This window comes from Sciurus vulgaris, assembly GCF_902686455.1.
Source record: "Sciurus vulgaris genome assembly, chromosome: 7".
Lineage (NCBI taxonomy): Eukaryota > Metazoa > Chordata > Mammalia > Rodentia > Sciuridae > Sciurus > Sciurus vulgaris.
Genome location: NC_136467.1, coordinates 127,673,102 through 127,696,804, shown reverse-complemented (window position 1 = coordinate 127,696,804; position 23,703 = coordinate 127,673,102). Strand labels below are relative to the sequence as shown.

The 23,703-nt window shown below is 39.6% G+C and overlaps 2 protein-coding genes across 2 annotated transcripts; one reads left to right on the top strand and one right to left on the bottom strand.

Moving 5' to 3' along the window:
• Positions 1–7,249: 7,249 nt before the first annotated feature.
• On the top strand, positions 7,250–8,194 carry LOC306666972 (olfactory receptor 1f45-like; the record flags this gene model as incomplete). Its single annotated transcript, XM_079149225.1, has 1 exon — positions 7,250–8,194. The coding sequence occupies one exon, from the start codon at positions 7,250–7,252 to the stop codon at positions 8,192–8,194; it is 945 nt and encodes a 314-aa protein (XP_079005351.1).
• A 13,058-nt stretch (positions 8,195–21,252) lies between these two features.
• Positions 21,253–22,200, bottom strand: OR11A1 (olfactory receptor family 11 subfamily A member 1; the record flags this gene model as incomplete). The annotated part of the gene is made up of 1 exon (XM_079149224.1): positions 21,253–22,200. One exon carries the CDS (start codon positions 22,198–22,200, stop codon positions 21,253–21,255), a length of 948 nt encoding a protein of 315 aa, XP_079005350.1.
• Positions 22,201–23,703: the final 1,503 nt, after the last annotated feature.

Genomic DNA, 23,703 nt, shown 5'->3' with positions numbered 1-23,703 from the left:
AATATAAGGGATCTGAGCACATTTAAAATATGCTAGGCTAAGCTCTGATGTCTGACATCACAGCATTAAACGTATTTTGACTTAGCCTGGGTCTATCAAGATATAATCCCATCACTGGTCAAGGAACATTTCTATTTGCTCATGTTAGGTGGGATATCACTAGATGCATATTCTCTTGAAGGAGTTAAAAATATACCACCCTGGCAGATTGACTATTTTGAATTAAAGTCACTTGAAAAACAGCAGATATAAAAAGACAATTCTGACCCTGGGAATCTACTACATCCTATCTATATTACCAACCTCTGAACTGCCCTTTTATGAGGAAAATAACAAGCTTTTACTTATTTAAAATTCTGATAGTCTCTAACAGTTAAATATGATTTCTAGCTGACTTCAACAAATAATATACTAAAAAGCCATTAACTAAAATGCTGAATATTGATGAAAAAGAAGGAAGATGGAAGGAGTTAGAATAAAAGTTCTCATTTAGATAGAATTAAGTTTGAGATGCATGTCAGATGTCTAAGCATGAATGACAAAATAGGCAACAGTAATATTTGAATTTATATGTTTAGAAGAGGGCAACCCAAAATATGTACAATTGAATAGAGTGTTTTCTATTAAGGACTATAAGATATTACGGCCATATGTCCACCATTCAAGTTTTTCTAACTTAAGATAGCAGGGCTATAACCAGAATTAGGTTGTGAGTTTTAAGTAATCTTCCTGATTTTACTCCCAAATCATTGTCAATGTTATATTTCTGTTTAATTTGAGATTTTATTCCTCAACACCATCCACAGGCAATTTTCTCAATGAAAAAATTCTTCCAGATTTGCTACTAATGAGTAACTCAGGGAACTGGGTCTCAAAGGCGAAGAAAGATTCATTCTACAGCCAAACCCCTTCTGATCCCAAGAGAGACAAAGATTGGTAATGCTCAGTTTCAGACTGCATCATCTCGACCTTCATACACGGTTTCATCAGTGTAGGCAAAGGGCCTGGATTCTCTCCTGTTCCACCTGTCCACCAGCAGCACTGGATGAAGTGTATATATCTAAGGCATCACTTATGAGGTGGAGATTAGGGAAGTCAGTAGGTAAGTATCCAGTGTGGTATTTGACAGAATAATGGCCTCAATTCATAATAGAACATGGAAGGAGCAAGTGAAAGGACATTTTATTTGTGTGTCTGTTTCCAAAATAATGTGTAAACCAGTCCAACTGAAAAAAAAAACTATTTTACATAGTTAAATTATTTCTGTAGAAATATATGCTAGGAATTTTTAATATAAAGAAACACATATACATATATATATACATATCTAGAGTTAAGGAAAGAAGTCGGAATTGAAAATATAATGGGAATAATTTGTTTATATATATTTAAAGCAGGAAACTAGATGATAGAGGTAAGGTACTACAGAAATTAAAAACAGGAAGAGAAACCAGTCAAAGAGATTGAGAAGGAATCATCAGTGATATCACTGGAAAACCATGAGAGTACTGAGTATGTTCTGAAAACAAAACAAAGAAAGTGCTCAAAACAGACTGGGGGTGTGGCTCAGTGGTACAGCACTTGTCTAGCATGTATGAGGTGCATGATGGATCCCAAGCATAATATAAACACATGCAAAAAAAAAAGTGAAGAAGAAAAGGATCAGTTTGTTAAGTCTTATTAAGATACCAAAGAAACTTAAAGACTGATCATTGAATTTTGACATTAACAAGAGAGGTTTCAGAGAAATGATGTCAAAAGTTTAAGAGGGTTCAAGAGAACATAGAAGATAAAACAATTAGATTGGAAAGTAATGAGTACCAGAAATAATTAGGTTTTTGATGTATTCATCATAAATCACAGAAAAGTGTGGCAACAGCTACTGAAGTCTGGGGGATACCTCAGGGTATTCAGATTGGTCCATCAGAGGATGAAATTTCAGAGACAGATGCATAGGACCTCAAAACTCTTAGATGCTGAAATGTTACTCAGCAAACCTCAATACTGAACCACACCTGCCCTGCAATCCAATGTGAACAATATATTTTCTTTATGAATTATTCAAAGGTGGATATAGAATTAAAGTGTTCAAAAAAATCTTCAAGAAGATCCAATCTGGGGAGAAATGTGAAAGCATGAGAGGCAGAGCATTGTCTGGATGGAAGGAAGTATTATTCTTAAGAGATCAAAGAGTAAGTGTAGACTTCATCTTGCATGAGAAAAATAGATCTTCCAATTCCCAATAAAATGGGGAGGAAAATAAAAATTGATGGAGAAGAGTGTTAAAGGTATGGTTAATAGAATGCAGTACATTTTTTCTATTGGTGCATAATACTTGTACAAAATGATGGGATTTGTTGTTACATATTTATGCAAGCACATAATATAACAATATAACTTGGCCGATATCAGAATGCCCTACATTTTAATTCAGCTCTGCCAACTAACCCCATCAGCATCACTGGATAGTCAAGGATGTTAGAAACAAATTCTCATACCTCACCTTAGACCTACTAAACCACAATCTCTGAGATGGAGCCACTTATCTGTGACTGAACTAGGTTTCCATGTGATTCTTAAATATGTGAAAGTTTGAGGTGCTCTGCTCTTAAATAGTCAAAATGCCCTCCATAAAGAGAGGAAAGGCAATGTCCTAAAGCACTTGTCCATTGGAACGTCTAAGTATTGTTAGAAACAAGGAGGTAATGAATATATAAACAGAAGAAGAAAAGAAAACTGGCTGTCATGAGATCCATTATAAGCCTTCAATCATAGGTGATTCATTTTGAAAAGAATGCTATAGTCATATCTTAATGAACCTTTTCCTCCATTGTAATTATTGCCAATTGTCATAACATTACCTATTTCTTTATCAAGTATGATCCAAAGGACATTTTCTCTCCCACTTATACATGTGAATTAGACAATCTCATTGTTCGAGAACAATGAATGATAAGACTTGGGAGAAACTAGGTGCTTAATTCTTTGACTGCTGCTATAAATGACATTTAAAAATAAAATATGGTTCTGAGTCTCAAGGAACTTATAATTTAATTGAGAAGAGAAAATATATGTCAGAGAAATTGAAAAGCTCATTCAGATAGTATCCAATTAAGAACTATGTCATTCTACCTATATATTTAAGAAGACATGAGATAATGAGGACTAGAATATTCAAGGATAGCTTCATGGTGAGGAGGGAAGTAAAATTATAACTATCCCTGAAGGCCTGGTAATATTGGGTGAGGAAGGAAAGACATTAAGAGAGAAGAAGCCTGGAGTGAAAGTCAACAGGAGGAAGTGTAAGAGGTCAGAAATGAGCATATTGGTGGAACTGTAGGTGATCAGCCAAAGAGAAAGGAAATTTGTGAGGGGTGTGAAATCTTATTTGGTAGGTAGGTGAAACATATGGAGAAGTTGCTAACCAGACACAGATGGGCACATGTGATCAATAGGAAATAAGGAGGTTAGAGGTATTTAAGCAATGGAAAATCAGGCCAAAGGCAGAAAGTTTTATAATTTCTGTGAAATGCTTGCAGTATGAATCATAGTAATTAGAGAATATGGAGTCAGTGGAGCCAGTTAAAATGTTAATGAAATAAGCTGGGAGTAAGTTCATGAGACAAAGTCAGAAGATTTACAAAAGTTGATAAAAGACGGAAGTGAGAAACATTATTTAGGAAAAATATGTAAAAGCACTCAATTTGGACTTGAGAGAAATGAAAGAAATAGATAAACCAATGTTTCCAACCCATGTTACTGGGACAATACCTGGAGGAAAGGAGTTTTATTTTTGAAATATTGAAATGGAACGTGACAGTGTACTGTCCTCTCCTTCCTTTAATTTCCATCAATTAATTTATATAGTTTGTAACAAATACTTCATCTTTTATATATCAAGCACAGGGGATACATTAGAGAGGATAACTAAATGCCCTTCTTCCACAGTGTACCTCAATGCCTTGTGAAGGAGACCAATGTTAACTAAAAATCATACATGTTTAAAGAAAATAAATATGATGGCATCCACCATATTACAACTGTGGTAATCTCTAAAGGTATCATGTCAGGATACAAAAGGTAGATGTGACAATCAAAGAAGCAAAATTCTGTAAGAAAGATACCAATCACGCTGAGATTGCAAGGATAAGTGCTATGGTTTGAATATGATTTGTTACCTCTGAAAGTCATATTGCAGCTTAATATTCATTGTGAGGTGTTAAGAGGGTGGAAATTAGTCTGAATGTGATATTTAGAAGTGGGCCTTTGGGAGGGTCTTTAGGACAAATAAGGTCATTAAAGTGCAGTTCCCATGATTGAATACTGGTGGCTTTATAAGAAAAGAACAGAAGACACACACACTCTCTCTTGCTATATGATGCTCTGTGTCACCTTGGGACTCCACCAGCAAGAAGGCTGTCATCAGATGCAGCCCCTCAACCTTGGACTAGAACTGTAAGCCCAAATAAACCCCCTTTTTATAACTTTGTCTGTGATATTGTGTTACTAGCAACATAAAACAGACTAATACAGAGAATTGGTACTGATAAGGAAGGCTGTTACTAGTAAATAATACTTTAAAATGTAGAAGTGGCTTTGGAAATGGGTAATGGGCACAGGTTGGAAGAATTTGGAAGAACAGGCTAGAAAATGCCTAAATTCTGGTGAGTATTCAAAGACTAGGGAAGAGCTTGAATATCTTACAAGTGGGATAGGTGGTTATGATCAAAACATGATGCAAATGAGCAATTTTCTGGTGGAAATTAGAGCAAAGGTCACACTTGCCACACCATTGCAAAGAACTTGGTGAACTATGTCCATGCTACAGAGGTTTATGAAAGGTCATATTTAAAAGTAATGAACTGAGATATCTGGTGAGGAAAACATCTAAACAACATTCTAAAATGCATTCATGGTTTTTCTTGCTAACTTTTTTGGTAAACAACAGGATTTGGGAGCCATGGCATGGGAGACTCAAGTACATAATAAAATGGAAAGCAAAGCCAAAAGCTATAAAAAATTCAAAGCCTGACCACTGAAAGAAAGAAGAAAAAGCATGGGAAGGGCAAAACCCAGCAACCACTTGCTAAAGAAATTAGCATGGATAAAAGAGGGCCAAGTGCTAAAGGGAAAAAGGCCTACAGGAGCAGAGGTGGTGTGCTCTTCATGGGCTCACTACCCAGAGCCAACTTGGGATTTGGCTCCCTGCTCTCTGATGGTGCACACCACAGTGGTTCCAGCCATGGTTCAAGCAAGCTTACTGCAACAATGATGAGGTCATAGCCTCTTCCACTGAGAATTCAAAGGAAAGCCTGGGAAGCCAGACAGAGACCTGACACAGGGGCAGAGCTGCACAGAACCCCCAGGGACAATGCCTATTGACGCTGTGGGAGCCAAATCACCAAGAAGAACTGCAATCATGAGGTTCCAAACCAGGAGAGCTGAGGTGTGGGATCTGCCCAGCAAAGCCATGAGGGTGGGGATTCATGAGGCCTTGTGGGGCCCAGCCTAGTCCCAATGTGTGCAAGATGCCATAAATAGCCCTTTTTTTTTTTTTTTTTTTTTTTTTTTTTTTTTTTGTGGTGCTGGAGATCGAACCCAGGGCCTTGTGCTTGTGAGGTGAGCACTCTACCAATTGAGCTATCTCCCCAGCCCCATAAATAGCACTTTAAGATTGAATGTCTACCTTCCTGGGTTTTGAACTCTTTTTGGGTTGGTTATCCCTTATACTTACCTATTCTTCCCTTTTGGAATGGAAATGTGCCCACTACTGAATATTGGAAGTAGATAACTTGTTTTGATTGTACAGACTCATAGTTGGAAGAAGTTCGAGTACCAGATGAGACCGTAGACTTTGAAGTTTTGAATTAATTCTGGAAGAAGTTAAGACTTTGGGACTGTTTGGATAGGAAATAATTGTCTTTGGTATGTGAGAATGGTATAAGTTTGGGAAGACAGGGGTGAAATACTATGGTTTGAATATGGTTTGTCTCCACCAAAATTCATTTTAGATCAATAATTCATTTTAGATACAAATCCTCAGTGGAGGTAGTAAGAGGGTGGAAACTTGATTTAACTATGGTGTTTAGAGGCAGGCCTTTGGGAGGTCCTTAGGATTAGAAAAGGTCATTAAGATAGAGGCCCCATGATTGAATACTATTGACTTTATAAGGAGAAAGAGACCAGAAAATACACACACACAAACATACATACACACACACATGCACACACACACACACACACACACACACACATCAACTTGGGGCACTGCCAGAAAATCCATCACCAAATATAGCCCCTCAAACTTGGACCAGAACTGTGAGCCAAAATAAACCTTTTTTTTTTAATAATTTAGTCTATAGTATTGTGTTATTAGCAGCAGAAGACAAACTAATATAATGAGTAGAAGCTAAGAGTGAAAGGAATCAAGATGGTATGCTTGAGACAGTGCAGCACAGTCACTGTGGCTACAAAACAGAAAATGAGTGGATGGTGGTGCAATATGAGGTTGGTGAGGTACCTCAAAATCAGATACACCAAGAGGGACTGGGAATAAAGCTCAAAGGTAGAGTCCTTGTTCAGCATGTGTAAGGCCCTGGATTTGATTCCCAGTACTTCAAAAAAAAATTAAAAATAAAAACATTGAGATTTGTAAGACATGATAAAGATTGTGCATTTTACACAAAAGAAATGGTTCTGTGGTTGCCTACCTAAACAAAATAACATAATTCTATTTTTTGTTTGAAAATATGATTTTGGTTGCATTATAAACAACATATTAGATGGAGCAAGAGTGGGCGTGGCAAACCAGATGGAAGGCTATTAATATTCTAGTCAATCAGCCAAAGCATGAACCAAAGTAGTTACCATATAGATAGGAACGTTTATTGAGCTCCTACTGTGTGCCAAGCACCAAGTTAAATAGTAAGATGCAGCCTTTGCCTTCAAAGAAATCATGCTGGAAAACAGATTCACAAAATAATTGGTTATACCATCAGATAATACAAAGTTTAATCCACACAGAACTTGCACACTTAGAAATTCTAGGGAAATTGTGTTCATGCCTCCTCAGTTGGCTCTCCTTTATGAATTCCAACTCTTGTCCCTCCATTGATATTTTAGTTTCCAAACCTTGGTTGGTGTAAGAGAGACATATTTACAGAAGACAAAATCCAGGTTACTGCACACCTGTGTCTGCAGGGAGTGAATCCTCTTCACACCAAATCCTTCTTGAAGCACTAGGACCAGAATGAACTGCAGCAAGACTCCTGACTTTGTCCTCTCAGGGGTGTCCAGTGAGCCAGAAAAGCAGTGGCTCCTCTTTTGTCTCTTTATGGTTCTCTACTTGTTGGGCCTCCTTGGGAACTCCCTCCTTCTGCTGGCTATTGGCACTGATATTCACCTCCACACTCCCATGTACTTCTTCCTCAGCCAACTTTCCCTTGTGGATCTCTGCTTCACTACTACTACAGTCCCTAAAATGCTGGAGGATTTGTGGACCCACAACGGATCCATCTCTTTCTCTGGGTGTCTGACCCAATTATACTTCTTTGCTGTTTTTGCCGACATGGACAACCTACTTTTGGCAATCATGGCCATTGACCGCTATGCTGCCATTTGCTATCCACTGCATTACCCACTCCTAATGAGACCTTGCAGATGTGGGGTGCTTGTGGGTATGTCATGGGGAGTGGCCCACTTGGTCTCTCTGGTCCATATCTTGTTGCTATCCCAGCTATCTTTCCATGCTAACCAAGAGATTCCTCACTTTTTTTGTGATTTTGGCCCTCTCTTTTGGCTTTCTTGCTCTGACACCCACCTCAATGAGGACCTGACAATGGCTCTGGCTGGGGTTTTAGGAATCAGCGCTCTCTTCTGCATTATAAGTTCCTATGTCCATATTTTCCAAGCTGTGGCCAGAGTTCCATCAGCACAGGGGAAAAGGAAAGCCCTGGCCACGTGTAGCTCCCACCTCTCCATGGTCATCCTCTTCTACAGCACAGTATTTGTCACCTACCTGAAGCCCCCATCCACTTCTCACTCCTCTGGGGAGCTGGTTGCTGCTGTCATGTATACCCTGGTAACTCCCACTCTAAACCCTTTCATTTATAGTCTGAGAAATAAGGATGTAAAGAGTTCACTGAAAAGGATCCTGGGCATGGCGAGTTCTCAAGATTATGGATCTTCCCCATAACCATCTACTTTTAGAAAAATCACTCCCTATTTCCGCCCCCCACATTAACAAAGAGAGTCAGTCAAAATCATGCCCATCATAGAGCCTTACATGATTTCTTGGAAAGAACACTGGATTGAACTCTTTATAAAATAGCCTTTGAAACTAATATCATTGAGACTTGTTTATGCATTCACATCACTATGACCCTTTTGATACCCATTAACATTTCTATCTGTGGTTTAATACTGAAGATCACCTTCACTACAGTCAAAACCATCTTTGCTATCATCAACAAAGGTCATCAATGTCATCAGTACCATCAGCACTAATAGGAGAAAAGAAACTAAGCCAATGCTATTTCCCCCCTTTAGTCCTCTTTTCAGAATGTTTTATATATTCATGTGTTTATGCTATGTTTGAAACTTTCTGATTAGTTTCCGATACTTTGGCTAAGAATTGGAAGACAACTAAAAGCAAGAGGATTTTTCTAAAATACTCCTTTTGTAACAGAATAAATGAATAATTGGTACATTGTTTGTGTTCATTAAGTTTTAAGTGAAAAAATAAGTCAATTCATCACTCTATGAATGAAGTGATCTTTCAAAGACAGACTGACAAAGGGTGATGTGGGTGATCTCTTTTCATTATAAAAGGAATACACACTAACTAGCTTAGTCACTATGGTGTGTTTGGCTTGTCTTCCTATGTATACCATGTATTATAACAAAAAAGAGACTATGTGTTGTGTTAATTTGTATCATCCACTATATTTCATGTTATTGTACATTGTGAATTATAGATTCAGTGAAACACTTAATAATTCTATTTGGGTGAATAACTTGATACATGGATTAGATATAACTTTGCCTTAGCAAGAATACTTCTTAAGTTCTCAGCCTGTGTTCTCTTTTCCACATTCACATCTTAGTCTACACTTTCTTCCTGGGTCATCTAGAAGTTAATACCTTCTTTTAAATTCTAATCTAATGACTTGTTCAGAAATTATTTTCAAATGAATAATGACTGAATGGATAATTCAAGTTCCTATCTCCTCTGGTTTCATAAACCACCTCTCGTATTTCCCAGGATTTGGTAAATACAAATCTTTTTCTTTTTCTCTGGATATCTAATCTTCAGTTGAACACTGATTGCCACTGAACAACAATGTCAGGGAATCTAGTCGCCAGGTGCTCTGGAGGTGACAGAGGTAAAAAATCCAAAAAGGTGTCAGGAAAACAATAAGCCAGGGCACCAGTAGCAGGATAAGATGTAATACCAATTTAATTCTGTACTTCATAGAAGGATACAATATAGGACTCATTGAGGACAGGAACCAAAGCCCAAATTGAGCTGACTGGACAAGGACAAGTCAAGATAAAGGAGAACAACTGATAGAACAGAAGAGAAGACACAGAGACAACCCCACATAAATACAATTATCCCATACTAGAAAAAGTCACCAAAAATACACCAGAGAAAAGATAGCTTCTTCAACAAATGGTGCTGGGAAAACTGGAAATGCATATGTAGTAGAAAGGAATTTAACGCCTCTCTATCACCTTGCACAAAATTCAACTCAAAGTGGATCCAAAACCTAGGAATTAGACCAGAAACCCTGCACCTACTAGAAGAAAATGTAGGCCCAGTCCTCCAACATATCAGGTCAGGACCTGACTTCCTTAATGAGACTGCTAAAGGGCAAGAAGTAAAAGCAATAATCAATACATGGGATGGCATCAAACTAAAAAGTTTCTTCACAGGCAAAGGAAAAAAAATCAAGAACATGAGGAGAGAGCCTTTAAAGAGAAATAGAGCATTACTCTCCAGGATATATAAAGAACTCAAAAAACTTAACTCCAAAAAAACAAATAACCCAATCAATAAGTGGGCAAAGGAACTGAAGAAACATTTCACAGAAGAAATAAGAATGGTCAACAAATACATGAAAAAGGTTCAACAATGTTCTCTAGCACTTAGAGAAATATAAATTAAAACTACACTGCGATTTTATCTCACTCCAGTCAGAATGACAACAACCAAGAATATAAGTCACAATGAATTTTGATGAGGATGTAGGGAAAAGGGTACATTCATATATTGCTGGGGCTGCTATCTGGTACAACCACTCTGGAAAACAATATGGAAATTCCTCAGAAAACTTAGAATAGAGCCACCATTTGGTGCAGTTATCCCACTACTCAGTATATACTCAAAGGACTTAAAATCATACGGCAGTGATGCAACCACATCAATGTTTACAGAAGCTCAATTCACAATAGCTAAGCTGTGGAACCATCAACAGATGAATGGATAAAGAAAATGTGGTGTATATACACAATGAAATAATATTCAGTCATAACGAATGATTTTATGACATTCACCAGTAAATGGATGGATCTGCAGACTATCATGCTAAGTGAAATAAGCCAATCTCAAAAAAACAAAGGTCGAATGTTCTCTCTGATATGTGTATGCTAATGCACAACAAGTGGGGTGGGGGTGGGTGTTGAAGAATAGAAGTTCAGTGGATTAGACAAAGGGGAATAAAGAGAAGGAAGAGGAGATTGAAATAGGAAAGACAGTGGAATGAATATGACATAACTTTCCTGTTAATATATGAATACACCATAGTAAATCTCACCATCATGTACATTCACAAGACTGGAATCCTAATTAGAAAAAGACACGCTCCATGTTTGTATAAATATGTCAAAATAGACTCTACTGTCATGTATAACTAAAAAAAAAATTTTTTTAAAGAAAATATGGATATGGAGAAATTTTCTCCCTTTAAGAACTGGTGATTGAGGGCTGAGGTTGTGGCTCAGTGGTAGAACACTTGCCTAGCACACATGATGCCCTGGGTTTTATCCTCAGCGCCACCTAAAAATAAAATAAAGGTATGTGTCCATACACAACTAAAAAATATATTTAAAAAATTGATGATTGAGTAGTGTAAGAACTTCTTTTCTGAAAGATATCTAGACTAAGATTTTATAAATATACACATTGTTAACTACTTTTAATCATTTATAATACCTCTGGTCCTAAGTACATGGAACAAAAGAATATGTCTTCAGAATAGAACATAAAAATATAACTTGTATATCTTGCTGCTTTGGGCTTATGTGTTTATAAAATGCATTTTTATGTGACTTGGGATTTGGGGGGAACAAGGACCCAGTAATAACTACCACTAAGCATTTCTCATACCTATCTACCTTCACCACCAACAAAACAGTTCTACACACCCCACCCCATCATTTTCCTCATCATCATTCAGTAAAATTTAATCCAGTCCTGCAAGCATATTTTGAGCACCTAACATATGAAAACATTGTGAGATACACTAAAGATGATGATCCACCTTCAAAATTGAAGATTTTAGATTCAGACACACAGTTTATTATTATATTTGCCTAACAAGGTATTTGCCATAACAAAACCATTTATTGAAATATTATGGGAACTTTCTGCTTCTGGCCATGATGGAATAACTAGTACTGGGCTAGTCCTCGCAGAACAAAACAAAGTACAGGAAGAAATTTTGGTCAGAAAGTGGAGAACAGGCAATTTGTGATTTTGATCCTTAAAGCAAAGGAAGCTCAGGAGGTAAGTCTCACAATCACACAGCCTTCTTCCTGGAGATAATTTTCTTACTATGGCCCAAAGTTATCCCTAGGGATAATTTTTTTACTATGGCTCAAAGAAATGAATTCCAAGCAGAAGATCACAGGCAGTCTTGAAGCCAGAATTAAAGACAGACAATTAGGATAGATAGATGATCAGGTCAGATAGAGAAAATGGAGGCCAGTTTGGATCCTGGAAGTTTGAGACCGCCCCTGGAAGGTTGGAAAGTTGGAATGTTAATGTCTCCAGAGCCCTTTGATCACCAAGATTACCTGCCTATACTCCCCCTCCCAAAAGTTTGCAGACAGAGAGTTGCTAATTAATGCCCCCTGGAGTGCTACTTGCCTGGACCACTCCATTTGGCTCTTCCCCCTGCCAACAGGTGTTTCTCATCCATTGGCCATCCCACCAGGCATCTCCTGGGCCTAATCAGGAGGAGAGATAACAGGGGAGAGAGCAGAACAAAGGAAATAAAAGTCTATAAAAGGGGCAGGGCGCTCTCACTTCTTGGGATACCAGAATACCAGCCATGGCCCCCCTTCTCCCTCCCAGGAGAAGACTGTGTTATTACTTTTTAAATAAAACCTGCTTTCTATGCTTGCCTCAGTGTGCTTCTCTCATGTTCAAACTTCAACATTTGAGGAAGAAAAACTTGAACTCATCACAAATAACCAACGGTATCAGTCTCAGTGACCTGACAAAACAAATCAAAGTGTTTTGGAGTCAGCAGGAAGATGGGGCATCAGAAAGGAAGGAGCTGGAGCTGTATAGAGGGCATCTGGGAGGTTTATTTGATGATGGAATCTGTGAGTTATGACGGATAATTAGGTTGTACATGTGAAGGACAAACTATTTGAGACTTATCAGAGAAGAATTGTTTCAGAATTGAAAGAAAACAGGTACTAGAGATAGATCAGGCTTAAGGTAGACCAACACAAAAAGTGTGTGCTCTCTGCTCTGCTAAAATGAAAAAACTACATAAACACCTCATTAGTACCCCTGTCTTATCCAGTTGAAACACTGAGCAGCCAAGCCTTAAGAGTGAGGACCACATACTTGAGTGAGACCCACTCTAAATTTGTCCTAAGAGACTAAAACAATACCTATAAAGAAGGGGTAAATTAGAGATTGAATCACATGAAGATTGCCAAATGCCTTGAGCTTTCCACAAACCTGACTATTCTAAATTAACCCTACCCAAGTTCAAGATGATCCTCCTTGAATTGAAATGACTTGCTAGGAAAACAACACACATTCTTCATGACAAGTTAGCAGAATCCAGAATCTTAACAAATAATTGCTAGTCATACAAAGACCTGTGGAAAATCCAGTCAATATTAAAAAAAAAAAAAGTCAAAAATAACTAAAACTAATAAGGACTAGATGTAAAACTCTTCAAAGATATTACAACAGCTACTTACAAACATATTCAAAACATTAAAATAAAACATATTGAAAGAACTAAATCACTCTAGGTATCAATCATTAACTTTTATCAATGGATGATAAAAATATTATGTGAAAGGTTAATTGGGAACTGAGTAATCAATGGATCAGGCTAATATCACCTGAACTCACTGACCAATAATAAAAATTGCCTCTCTAGAAATAAGGCAACTGAACATTGTATCTCATGGTGTGATGCAATAAAAATGATACCGTCATTTACTGGCAATGAGTTCTCCCTTTAATGTTGAAGTTTGAACATTAGAGAAGCACACCAAGGAGTTCCTCTTGTGACTGGTCTCCCTGACGCATCTGATTGTACTCCGCCCGGAGGGCTGCAGGCGGTCAGTCAGCCCTACCTATCCTGGTCTGACCTTGTTGGGGAGTGTACCCTTCCCCTGCCACTGGTCGAGAAGAGCAAGGGGGCTGAAGACCCCGACATCTGGTGCCCAACCTGGGGCCCCTCAAGGCTGATCCGCAGCCAAAGCGAAGAGGCAGCTTCGAAACCAAAAGTACCGGCAGATTGGGCCAAGGAAGTTCCAAGGTAAGGGCATCCCCGAAAAGATGGGGCAAACACACACCACACATGGTGACCCTGCACTCTCAGCTCTTAGACTCATGCTGAAGAGTAGGGGCCATGAGTGGTCTGATACACAGACGGAAAAGCCTAGGACACCTTTACTCGGGTGGGCCCTTGGCTTCCTGCCGCTTATCTTTTTGACTGGTCCACATGGAATCATGTAGAACAACTTGTTAGGACAAGGGAAATCAATTTAGGGGAGGGTCCCCCATAGGGAGTCTACCCTACATTATCCGCCCTTAAGGCCTGCTTCTCTCCAGGACCTCCCAAAGGGGGCTCCAAGTTTCCTCCCAAAGAGCCGCCGCCTAAAGAACCGCTGGCTCCTCCCATTGCATCTCCTTCCAGAAACTTGCCACATAGTAAGCCACGTTGGGAGACCTTTAATGAGGAGCCCAATCCATCTCCATGCGCTCCTCCCAAGGTTGAGGAACCACGAGGGCAGCCAGCCTCTACACATAGGGAGGACCCACTTCCGCCCTGGGGAGGCTCATTGCTGCCATCTTATATTCTGGGGCCACATCAGACTCCAAAGAAAGCCCTGGCCCTCCTCCTTCTGGATGGCAGGAAATCTTCCCAGCAGCCATTTTATGATACTGGGCGAGAACTCACTGACCCTAACCTCCCCCCTCCCTGTATGGCCTTCCCGGTAAATGTTAAAATGTTAGTTTGGGAAGGAATGACTACCGATCACAATTTGGCCTGTGCAGGGATGAAAGATCACTCCATGGGAAGGTGGATTGTGGCTACCAAAAATATTGGTACACAGCTTCCGTGAGTGAATGGGCAGATGGAAAGGAATTCCTTATCTTCAAGTCTCTTCTTTCTTGTGCTTCTATGCTCTTCCTGCAAATGCCTCCTTCTTCTCCCCCTCTTAATCCCTCCTCCTCCTCCAACTTCGACTCAGCTGTTTCTGCTTCGATTCCCCAGCCCAGCCCACCTAGTCCTCCTGCCATGAGGTCCCACATATGCCGGTGTGGAGGGAGTAACCAGTCCAACCATCAGTGGCATGTCCTAGTAAGGAGTATGATATAGTAGCCCCATTCCCCATAAGTAGTGGGAGATAATTGTTTCACAATTTTCGGTGTCCAAACCTGAATTGAACCAGGAAAAAGGGTTAAAAATGCCCTAGGCACAAAGTTTCTGCTAAAACCTGTCAGCTCCTTCCAGAGCTCAGTCAAGGCTTACATTGAAATATAAATGGAAGAAGTCAAAATGCTTAGTAGGAGACCAGTCTCAAACCCAAGAGAAAAAAAAAAAAAAAAAAAAAAAAAAGAGCAAAAGGAGTCTTACCTGAACTCCAGCAAAAGTAAATTTTATGGTGCTTTACTAAAGAAATTAACGGCCATATCATTTTTCCAGGACTCTTGTTTGTTTGGAATTCTACTTTTTTTTTTTTTGAGCTCATGACTTTTTTTGATCAGTTCTATTTTTTTATCCACCTAGAGTTTTTGAACATCTGTTACATTGCAATGGAGATTCACCTATAAAGTTACAAGGGCTTTGATTTTGTGTTATTTGTAAGTCGTGCTGTCTGATGTCATGTTTTGTCTATATCAAAACTGAGCACTCCTAAAATTAAAATTTTAAAATGGATCCAGATACTTTTAATTCACGTGATTTAAAAAGGTTCAGTTCAAATTGGGTAAACTAATAAAAGTAAAATGTCTTCAAAAATAACTCACAAGTCTCTAGGTGGTCAAACTAATAACATCAGTTTTTCTAGGACTTTTCTTCCACAGGAAAGAGATGGCTAATACTGTTGGTACACTTGTCTGATATCTTGGTTTTTACAAAATAAGTGAATTAGAGTTGACATGTATGGGATTACTCAAATGTATTTGTAGAGAAAATTACTATCACTAAACTAAAAACAAGGTTACTAAGAGTTATGTCCTCACAGGTACAATTCTACATAAAAAGGGTTTCAAAAGTTTCAACCGTGTTTCAATTAGAGTACTATAAATAACAAAATATTTAATCTTATTAAAATGGAGTAATTTATATAAATTAAGAAATTTCTTAAGAGTTTCAGAATGTGAACAAAAAGGTCAACACATAGGAAAGAAAAAATAAAAGGTTCTACATATGGAAATATATTTAGTGAAGAACAAAATGTTTCTGGGTAAGAAAGTACTTATGTGATGAAATACATGGGGGACTAAGTAAGTGCTAAGAAAGTCTGTAAAGGGCAAGTTTCAACAAGATTGCATGTAACTAAGTTGGTTGTATGTATGTGACACAGTTAAAGCTATTTAAGGTTTTTCCTAAGGTGAAATACTAATGCTCTGATATAAACCAAAGTTTAATCTATATGGTAAAATGACAAGGATTTCTTGGAAACACTAATTTACTCTTAACTTTGTGTCTATTATGTTTTATTCTTTAGAACAATTAGTCTTCAAAATTGGGATTTATACAATTATGGTTAAAAAACTGTTAGAGTATTGTACTATGTTACAGAGTCTAAATTTTTCTTTAAAAACTAAATTTGGTAAGATAAAAGTGTCAAGGTAATTGTGAAACAGTCACTCTTTGTATATTAAATGTGTTCATATTTTCCAGGTATACAGGTTTTTAAAGCAGGAAATTTATCAAGCTGTTATCGTACGAATCAAACTTATCTGTAATGGTAATTATAAAGAGTAAATTTTATTGGGGATTTATTTCTATCATTTAATGTTCTATTATAGGACCTGTTATCAATAGGGTATATGTAAAATTTGTTACTTTTTACACCAAGATAGAAATTTTAAGTGTAACTGTATTTCTAAAATTTAGAGCCTAATTTGTTTAAAGGTTAATATTGTGAAACATAAAAACATTTTGCCACTTTGCCACACAAAAGGAAAGTTAAAAGCTCTCTCAGCCTTTCTTCAATTCATGTTTTAGATATAATGTTAAATTGTGTTAACTAATGTTCATATAGACTCAGGAGTCAATATATGTAAACTGCTTAAAATGACATTTAAGAAAGAGTGTAATGCGCAGTAGCAAAAATGGGACAACAGTGATTGAGATTGGGGTGTTTGACCTCATGACTTTGGACAGTGGATTTCCTTGAGAGCTGCACAGAGCTCCTAACATTGCACTTTGCAGCTCTACCATCTTAGATCTATGTCTCGACCCGCAGGACTGCAACGGGAACCTGGAGCGGGGAGCGGGGATTGGGAGAGACAAGAGACACGAGAAATGGAGACAAGACAAAAGCCTGATCAAGTCTCATTTATTAGGGGAATAAACCCAGTTAATATAAAGTACAAAAACCAATCAGGGGAAAGCGCGCGAAGGCAAGACTAGTCTGGTGCCAGAGCTCAAATAAGGAAGTGTACTTGGCCAGTCGTGAAGCACCATGCAATCTAGTCTGATATACCTGGCATTGTCTGACAGTTACGTGTGCAGGAGAGGCGCCCCACCAGCATCTGGCAGGCGCCATCTTAGCTCAACATGTGGTGAGGCGGGGGTGTGGCCTGCCGGCTCCAGACAGATCTACAGGCTCAACTTGATTCCTTGACCACTGTTGTCCTGCAAAATTGTCGTGGTTTGGATCTGCTAATGGCGAAGGAAGGAGGGCTTTGCTTGTTCCTTGGTGAAGAGTGCTGTTTCTACGCCAACCGCTCTGGCATTGTTCAAGATAAAATCAAAAACCTACAAGAAGATCTGGAACATTGTAGGAGCAAGCTCCACTCTAATTTCCTCTGGACTGAGTTACATGGGTGGCTCCCTACCTCCTCCCACTTAGGGGACGGCTAATCACTCTTATCCTTGTGTTCACCTTTGGGCCTTGCATAATTGATAAGCTTATCCATGTACTGAAAAGCCAGGCTAAGTCTGTGCAGCTCATGGTGGTCCAACAGCATTATACCACCCTTCATAATGATGATTGGGAGTCCTATAGGATCATGGATCACTCATATCAGGACACTGGGGTCTAAGTGTCTCTCCCTTAAGCCCTGCTCCTCCTGAGGCGCCTGCCTGAAGCGCTAAGGAGGTAGTCAATGACGGGTAAGATCCTCAGAGGAGGACAACCTAAGACAGGCACACCTTCGAGTAAGGTGGACCCCCAAACTGCTAGGGTGATGTTCCATGACGGGTAAGACCCTCCCAGGGGCAACCTAAGACAGACACACCCTTAATATAAAACAAAAAAGGGGGATATGTTGGGACTAATGACTCGTTAACTAACTCAGGCTGACTCCTTACTCCCTGGCTAGTGAGCAAGATCAAGGCCTCAAAGGCGGTTTCAATAGTTAATGACGATAAATCGGACCACCATCAGGGATTGGTTAACAACAGTTCTGCGAATGCGATCAGCTCATGCTTGCCATATAGTCCAATGGGACTCTCACCTGCATGAACCCCCCACCCCACCCCTGCCTTGCTGACCTTTAAGCTAATTGGTTCCTGCCTAGCCCCCACCCTACATAAAAGCTGTGTGATTTCCTCAATAAATGAGTTCCTGCTGTGAAAAAAGAGAGAGAGAGAGAGAAGCACGCCAAGGCAAGAATATTAAGCAGGTTTTATTTAAAAGTATTAAAAATACAGACTTCTCCCCGGAGGGAGAAGGGGGGCCATGGCTGATGTTCTAAAGTCCCAAGAAGTGAGCGTACCCTACATCTTTTATAGATTAAGGTCTCTTTTTGTTCTCCAGTTCTCTCCCCCCTTATCTCTCCTTCCTGCCTACATGACTAGGCCTGGTTTTGCAGGTGAGATGTAAAAAGTGAGAAGCGGATGGGGCAGGAGGAGGACCAAAGTGATTCAGCCAGGCAAGGGCCCATGAGGCGTTAATTAGCAGCTCCTTGCTTGCTGTCCTTGATTAGCACAGGTAAATTTGGTAATCAATGAGCTCCAGAGATCCTTGACATTCCATTCTCCCAGGGGCAGTCTCCAACTTCCAGAGGCAGACGGCTTTCAAGGCCTCCATTTCCTCAATTTGACCCCATCCCCTATTTCTAAACTAACTGCCTGTCCCCAATTCTGGCTTCAAAAACAGCATAGCAAACTTGTGATATCTTGCTGGGAAAAAAAGATGCACTCAGTACAAAATCAAGTTGCTACCTCACTATAAATTTATGTAAGAGATGATGATGATAGTATTGGGGTTCAATATCAACCAATCCCCAGAAATTCAAAGTGCACACACGGTAATGCAAGTCACACAACGAGGTTTTATTCAAAGCAAGCTCGAGCCCGGACCACGACCAACCTCTCAGACCACTACAATGGCTGAGTGGGGAGAGGCCCCGAGGGATAAGAAAGTACTCTATTTAAGAAATTTCCAGTCATTCACATACAAAGACATGCACATTATTGTTTAGCATTCGAACAGCTAAACATTTGTTCTCTTTTGGTTGGGTCCCGCCAATTTATTTGAATCTCATTGGGTCCCGCCAAAACTGAACGGTCCTGGAGGAAGAAGGGAGGAGGGAGGGGGTGAACTATGCAGAATATGAGTTGGAGCTAGGCCCCCCGCACCCCATCCTTGATAGATAAGGTTTCTGGGCAGCTGCCCATTCTCGGACAGATATCTCTTAACAGCCTTGATAAACCCCTTGATAAACCCCAGCCCAATACGTCCTGTTTGTCCTGTAATGGCTCTTGAGGGTACAACCTGCCTGTATCCTGGTGGTTAAGATAGTTCCTCATTCCTTAGTGTTTGCACTCCCTTTCCTGGGGGTGTTTTTACGGGTCAGTTCCCGAAATGGCTTGTTCATACAACATGGCTACACAGATGTCACCTTGTTCTCAACAACATCCAAAAAATTTACTTATAGGAAAACCTGAATTTCACAATGTACAGATAATAAACAAATTAATTACTGTTGAGGTTCAATATCAACCGATCCCCAGAGAGTCAAAGTGCACACACGATAATGCAAGACACACAACGAGGTTTTATTGCAAGCTCGAGCTTGGACCACAACCAGCCTCTCAGACCACTACAATGGCTGAGTGGGGAGTGGCCCCGAGGAGTGAGAAAGCACTCTATTTAAGAGATTTTCAAGCATTCACACACAAAGACCTGTATATTACTGGTTAACATTTGAACAGCTAAACATTTGTCCTCTTTGGTTGGGTCCTGCCAATCTATTTGATTCGCATTGGGTCCCGCCAGAACTAAAAGTTCCTGGAGGAAGAAGGGAGGTGGGAAGGGGTGAACTATGCAGGAGATGAGTTGGGGCTAGGCCCCCCTGTCCTTGATAGATAAGGTCTCCAGGCAGCTGCACATTCCTCAGACAGAAATCTCTTAACAACTTTGACAAGCCCGGGGGCCCAGCAGTCCTGTTTGTCCTGTATTGGCTCTCAAGGACACAGTCACAACTGCCTGCATGCTGGTGATTAAGACAGTTCCTCATCCCTTAGTGTTTGTGCACCCCTTCCTAGGGGGGTTTTCACAGGTTGGTTTGAGGAACGGCTTGTTTATACAAGGTAGCTGCACGGATATCACCCTGTTCTCAACATTACAACTAAAAAAAAATTCCTGACCATAGATTATTTAAGCAAATCATCTTTAGTCACACTAGGAAGCCCAGAAGAATAAAGAAGTAAATATTTTTTTTCATGACATAGTATTCAATGGAAAATCAGATTATAAGCTCTATGATACATAAATACAAAGAAATTTTGAAATATCTTCTAGCAATAATATAAATAGGTAATATTTCTCAATTTGTTTTGCTATTACTCTTATTTCTCTATTTTCATTTTCCTTATTATTTTACTTACATATATTTATGGTGTACAATGTGATAATTCAATTCATATGTTCATATTCAATACACACATAGCATATGCTATGGGTAATGGTCAAATCAAGGTAATTTTTATGGCATATTTTAAAAAGAACTAAAAGGAACTTAAATAAGTTTTTAAACTAGCATTTGAAAAGTACTGCTCTACTGTCTTCATTTTTGGTGTTTTGGTTTAACTACATAAAAGTTAAAGGGTGTAAGGGATCCCACGGAAACCACGCCAGACACGGGAAATCACATAAGGGAGTTTATTAAGCCAACAGAGTGTCTCCCTGCAGGGTAAGAGAGAAAATGAGAGGAAAAAAAAGAGAATAAGATAGGGTGCATGCTAGAGAGAGTGTGAAAGTCAGGAGGATAGAGAGAGTGAGGAGGAGAGACAGAAGGATGAGAAAAGATGGAGGAGTAGCTACAGTAAACAGTTGAATTCTGCCGGGCTAACAGGGGACCAATATTAGAGAAGGATACTTTCAAGCTGACTAATGAACCAATAGCTAGCTAGGATGTTCACAGATTGACAAGTCGTTGGGAGGCAGGAACAATGGCTGCAACAGAAAGGGCGGGGGAATTACAAAGGGGAATGTTGGAATAGAACAAAGGTATTCCTTTCCAGTCAATTCTGGAGACTTCTCAATGTCCAAAGTCCAAGATGAAATTTTCACTACCCTCTTTCTTCAACCAGATGTTTCCATTTGTTTAATTTGAAGAAGCCTCTGTAGTGCCTGATGAACCTCCTTGTTCCTCAGGGTGTAGATGACAGGATTGAAGATGGGAGTGACCACAGTATAGAGCAAGGCAAAGACCTTGGAGAGGAGCTGGGAGTGGACAGCCGAGGGTGCAATGTACAAGACCATGAGTGTTCCGTAAAAGGTGGACACTACAGCAAGGTGGGAGGAGCACGTGGAAAAAGCCTTCCTCCTGCCGGCCCCAGCAGGAACTCTCAGCACAGCCACCGCGATGCGAGCATAGGATGTCAGAATCAGTCCAAATGGAACAGTGAGGAAGACTACAGAGAGAGCAAACGTTGTCACCTGGGCCACTCTGGGATCTGAGCAAGCCAGGACCACCAAAGGCATGAAGTCACAGTAAAAGTGATCAACGTGGTTGGGTCCACAGAACCTCAGCTGGGCCATCAGGACCACAACCAATCCATCTACCATGAAGCCAGAGAGCCAGGCTGTGACCACCAGCCCCAAGCACCACCTAGGCCCCATCAGGAGTGGATAGCGGAGTGGGTAGCAGATTGCCAGGTAGCGATCATATGCCATAACAGCCAGCAGGAAGCATTCTGCTGTGGCTAGAGAACCAAAGATGAAGAACTGGAGCAAGCAACCAGTCACAGAGATGGCTGCCTCCTGCAGGAAGCCCTCCAGCATTTTGGGTACCACCGTGGATGTATAGAGGATCTCTAGGAGGGACAGGTTAGCCAGAAAGAAATACATGGGTGTATGCAGCCTCTGGGAGCTAATCACTACCACAATGATCAACATATTCCCTATGACAATGAAGGCATAGACAACAGTGAACACAATAAAGAAAAGGAAATGGAGCTCAGGGATGTCATAGAAGCCGAGGAGAACAAATTCAGCAACAGTTTGGTTTTCTAAGGAGACAGTTTCCATATGGATCCTCCTAGTTTCTATTTGGCAGTAATTGGAGAAATTTTGATATCTTCTATAGCAAACCTAAGATTATTAGGGCTAAAACAAAAACAATGAAAATGAGAATTACTTGCCTATCCCCTCTTCAGTTGTCACTCCTTCTCCAGCTCTCTTCCTTCTCTGCCTTCCTTAATTGTGCATATTCTTCAAGGCTCAAGAATGTTGAACCAAATTCACAAGTTTAGTCTTTCAAAATCCTTTAACCTATTAATTCTACCTGCTACTTCTACTATACAATGAATTCTAGCAGCCTACTTTATATAGTCAGTCATAGTTTCCTTCATCTGCACCAATATAATTTCCTCCAATTGCCTGCTAGACATATTCCTGAACAACAAACTCTTTCATCCTCCACAACTACAGCCAACACTTTTATGAGTAGGTCAAAAATTTTGTGTGAATCCCATTGTCACTGTCTCATAGTCATCTTTATCTCAACAGCCTTTTTCCTTCTCCATCTCCAATCGGTGAAATCCATCAACTATTCCTTGGAAAATTTATATATATTTCTCCCTCTCTTCTCACTCCTACATGAACATGATGATCCACTGTGTAGTCTCTGTTCATGACTCTCTCTTATCAAAATAACCTTCTTGAAATACTAGCTTCATTCTTTTAATACTGTGTCAGAGTTAATAGTTAAAATGTAATAAATGGTCCTGAGCAGGAAGTGAATGCTAGAGAAGCAGAGAGAAAACAAGCCCAGATCAAGTTTGTGCAGCAGAGGGTATAGGAATCAAGGTCAGGGAAGGCATCCTGAAGAATGAAGCTTGTAGGCTATTGTGAAGGCCGGATAAGAGAGGACCACACAAAAAATAGGGAACTAGGCAAGGTACCCCTCACAGGAAAAGCATATGTGGAAGTAAGGAGGCGTATTTGAGCATGGCATTTTTTAAGATTTTAAAAATGAATCTGTGTACCATCAGGGAAGATTTTTGTATACTATCCAAGGTGATATGTGCTTTTTACCAAAGACATTGAGAATATGTGGTGTGATTCAGAGCAGAGGAGAATAATAGAGGAAAAAAACAGAAATAAACACATATTCACATATATGTATTGTTTTATGCATTATGAGATTCATAAATATGTATGACATTTATCATCAAATAAAATGTAAATTCTTTAATGCAAATAGTATAGAATGGTAGTTACCTAAGAGGTAGAGAAATGAATAACTCAGGGCCAAAGGCAGTGTAATAAAATAACACTGCATGTTATTTTATTATTTTACCTAAGGCCAAACCTGCCTTTTGCATGGAATCCCATTCTTCACTCCCCTGCTCACTGTTAAATCCTCCAAGACCAGCTTAAGTTCCAACTCCCCAGGAAGTCTCCTTCACTAATGGAGCCCTTTATTTCTTGAGTAATCAAGTACTAAGTATCTGGTCTATAGAAGCTATTATACTAGTTTCTAAGGTTACTAGGTCAAGTAAAATCAGTCCATGACCTTAAGAAGTTTAT